Source organism: Brassica oleracea, chromosome C9 (assembly GCF_000695525.1).
Source record: "Brassica oleracea var. oleracea cultivar TO1000 chromosome C9, BOL, whole genome shotgun sequence".
Lineage (NCBI taxonomy): Eukaryota > Viridiplantae > Streptophyta > Magnoliopsida > Brassicales > Brassicaceae > Brassica > Brassica oleracea.
Genome location: NC_027756.1, coordinates 34912847 through 34915706, shown reverse-complemented (window position 1 = coordinate 34915706; position 2860 = coordinate 34912847). Strand labels below are relative to the sequence as shown.

The window sequence follows — 2860 nt, the reverse complement described above, 5'->3', positions numbered from 1 at the left end:
TGTACCTGGCCTCAAATATAATCACCCATAGTTGGCTCAAAGTACTTTATTATTGTGGGAGAATCATATCCAACATATATCTTCATCCTTCTTTTGAGGTCCCATCTTAGTTCTCTGTGGTGGAGCAATTAGTACATAGACAGCACATCCAAATGTCTTATGATGGGGTATGTCTGGCTCTTGACCCGTTAATAATTGTGATAGGGGATATCTATGCTCACTAAATGGCCTGATGCGTATTATATTAGGTGCATGTAAATTTCGTGTGGCCCAAGCTGTGAATGGGAGTTTTGACCTCATAAGTTTTGGTCTATCAATCAGTTATTTGCGTTTTAAAAGATTTCGGCCAAGCCGTTCTTGGTATGGACATGTATCACAGAATTGTCCACACTTACCCCCATGGACATACCATAATCATTTAAACGCTTGGGACATGTATTCACCAGTATTATCTAGACATATAGCCTTTATTTATGAAAAATGGACATGTATTCACCAGTATTCACCAGTATTTCAACGCGAATTGCTCGCTGTCATCGGCGTTTGTTGGCCAGAAGTAGCCTAGTTTCTTTATCCTGATTGCTAGGGATCGTCCCCCGGAGTGGCTTCCGCACGCTCCCCCGTGAGTTTGTTTCAGGATTGTGAACGCGTCCTTAGGGGATACACCTAATAGATAGGACTCGTCTAGACTTCTTATGTACAGTCTTTCCTCCATGATACAATAACGCGAACTCCGGGCTTTTATTTTTCGAGCTTCCCATCTCTCGGCGGGAAGCTTGCCGTCCTTTATATATTTAAATATTGGGATTCTCCAATCTGGCCTGGCTTCTAACTCCTTCTTGAAGGCTTCGTGTGCCTCGTTGCTGGTTTCATGGACGGCCTCTTCCGGGATAGCTGTGGTGGTCGCTGTTCTTCTGGTCCTGACGCGCGATGTGCTCGGGGCCGATTGACTGTCGGGCTCGTTGCCGTTTACGTTGTCGAGACCCTGGCTTTCTCTTCGTGCCCCACTTCGCGTAGTGATTGCACCAACGCGCGGGGGATTGTTTTTCGGAAGATCGATTTCCTTTCGTGGGAGATTTATGCTTGGTTTATCTATCCCTTCTACTGGTATTATTCTTTTCACCACCGGATTGGAAGTTGAAGCCAGCGCGGCCAGCGCATCCGCTGATGTATTATCTCCCCTTGGGATTTTCGTTAGTTCGAACTTGTCGAACTGCTGAGTGATTTCTTGCAGGACTGAAATGTATGCTTCCATTCTTTCGTTTTTTGCTTCGTATTCTCCGTGGAATTGGCTTGTGACTAATTGCGAGTCGCTGAAGGCGCTGATTTCTCGGGCACCAACGCTTCTTGCGAGCCGTAGTCCCGCGATCAGGGATTTGTATTCAGCTTCGTTGTTCGAAGCGCTGAACCCTAGGCAAAATGATTGTTCGATCATTTCTCCCGACGGGGATTCGAGCTGTATTCCAATTCTGGATCCTTGTTTCGATGATGCCCCATCGACATGTAATCTCCATTTAGTATTCGAGCTCGAGCTGTCCTCCTTTGGGACGAGCTCGATGATGAAATCTGCTAGTACTTGTGCTTTCGAGCTCGTTCGTGGTTTATATTCTATGTCATATTCGCTGAGCTCGATTGCCCATTTTGCGAGCCTGTCGGATTGGCTTGGACTATGGAGTATTGTTCGACGGGTTGTGACGTCATGACTATGATCGAATGAGACTGGAAATAGGGTATCAGTTTTCTGGCGGCGGTTACTACCGCTAGTGCGAGTTTCTCCATTACGGGATATCTGGTTTCGGCGTCAACTAGCGACCTACTCACGTAATATATTGGTTTATGTTCTCCGTTTTCTTCGCGGATCAGGACTCCGCTCACCGCATGTTCGTAGGTCGCGAGATAGGAAGAGGGTTTCTCCTACAATCGGTTTAGACAACACGGGCGGTTCGCTGATGTACGCCTTGAGTTCTTTTAGGGCAGAATCGCATTCGATGTTCCATTCGAATTTCTTATTTCCTTTCAACAATTTGTAGAAAGGAAGGCATCTATCAGTCGATCTGGATATAAAACGGTTTAATGCGGCTATTTTCCCAGTGAGACGCTGTACTTCTCGGACCGATCTTGGGGGTAAGGTATCGACGAGTGCTACAATCTGCTTTGGGTTGGCTTCGATTTCTCTTTCGGTTACCAAGTAGCCGAGGAACTCCCCAGAGGCTACTCCGAATGTACATTTGGTTGGGTTTAGTTTCATTCCGAAATTGTTGAGGATGTTGAAACATTCTTGTAACTGGGAAACATGGTTGCTTGCTTTCGATGACTTTACTAGCATGTCGTCTATGTAAACTTCCATTGTTTCCCCAAGTTGCTTGGAGAACATCTTTTTTACTAATATTTGGTAAGTGGCTCCAGCATTCTTTAATCCGAATGGCATCACTTTATAGCAGTATGTTCCTCGCTCCGTAATGAAGCTCGTTTTTTCCTGGTCTTAGGGATTCATGAGGATTTGATTATAGCCTGAGAATGCGTCCATGAAGGAGAGTAGTTCATGTCCGGCTATGGCTTCTACTAGCCGGTCGATTTGCGGTAATGGAAATCTGTCTTTCGGGCATGCTTTGTTGAGGTCGGTGAAGTCGATACATACTCTCCATTTTCCGTTCTTCTTTTTAACCACGACTGGATTTGCGAGCCAGTCGGGGTATTGAACTTCGCGAATGGAGCCGATTTTCAGGAGCTTATCCACTTCATCATTCACGGCTTTGGCTCGCTCGGGACCTAACTTCCTTTGCTTCTGTTTGATGGGTTTAAATGTGGGATCGACGTTTAGGTCGTGGGAAGCGATATTGATATCGATTTCTGGCATGTC

At 45.8% G+C, this 2860-nt stretch overlaps 1 protein-coding gene across 1 annotated transcript; it reads right to left on the bottom strand.

The window, feature by feature from the left end:
• Positions 1 to 502: 502 nt before the first annotated feature.
• Positions 503 to 2347, bottom strand: LOC106314869. Its single transcript, XM_013752678.1, has 2 exons — positions 1919 to 2347; positions 503 to 1789 (listed from the first exon to the last, which is right to left on the bottom strand). Exons 1-2 carry the CDS (start codon positions 2345 to 2347, stop codon positions 503 to 505), a joined length of 1716 nt encoding a protein of 571 aa, XP_013608132.1.
• Positions 2348 to 2860: the final 513 nt, after the last annotated feature.

What these genes read in the sequence shown, in the direction of transcription:
- LOC106314869 (XM_013752678.1), bottom strand. Translation starts at nt 2,347, where the DNA reads ATGGAAGTTTACATAGACGACATGCTAGTAAAGTCATCGAAAGCAAGC. An exon ending in CCGTGTTGTCTAAACCGATT is followed by an intron (nt 1,790 to 1,918) that starts GTAGGAGAAACC and finishes CGCCGAAACCAG; the next exon opens with ATATCCCGTAATGGAGAAAC.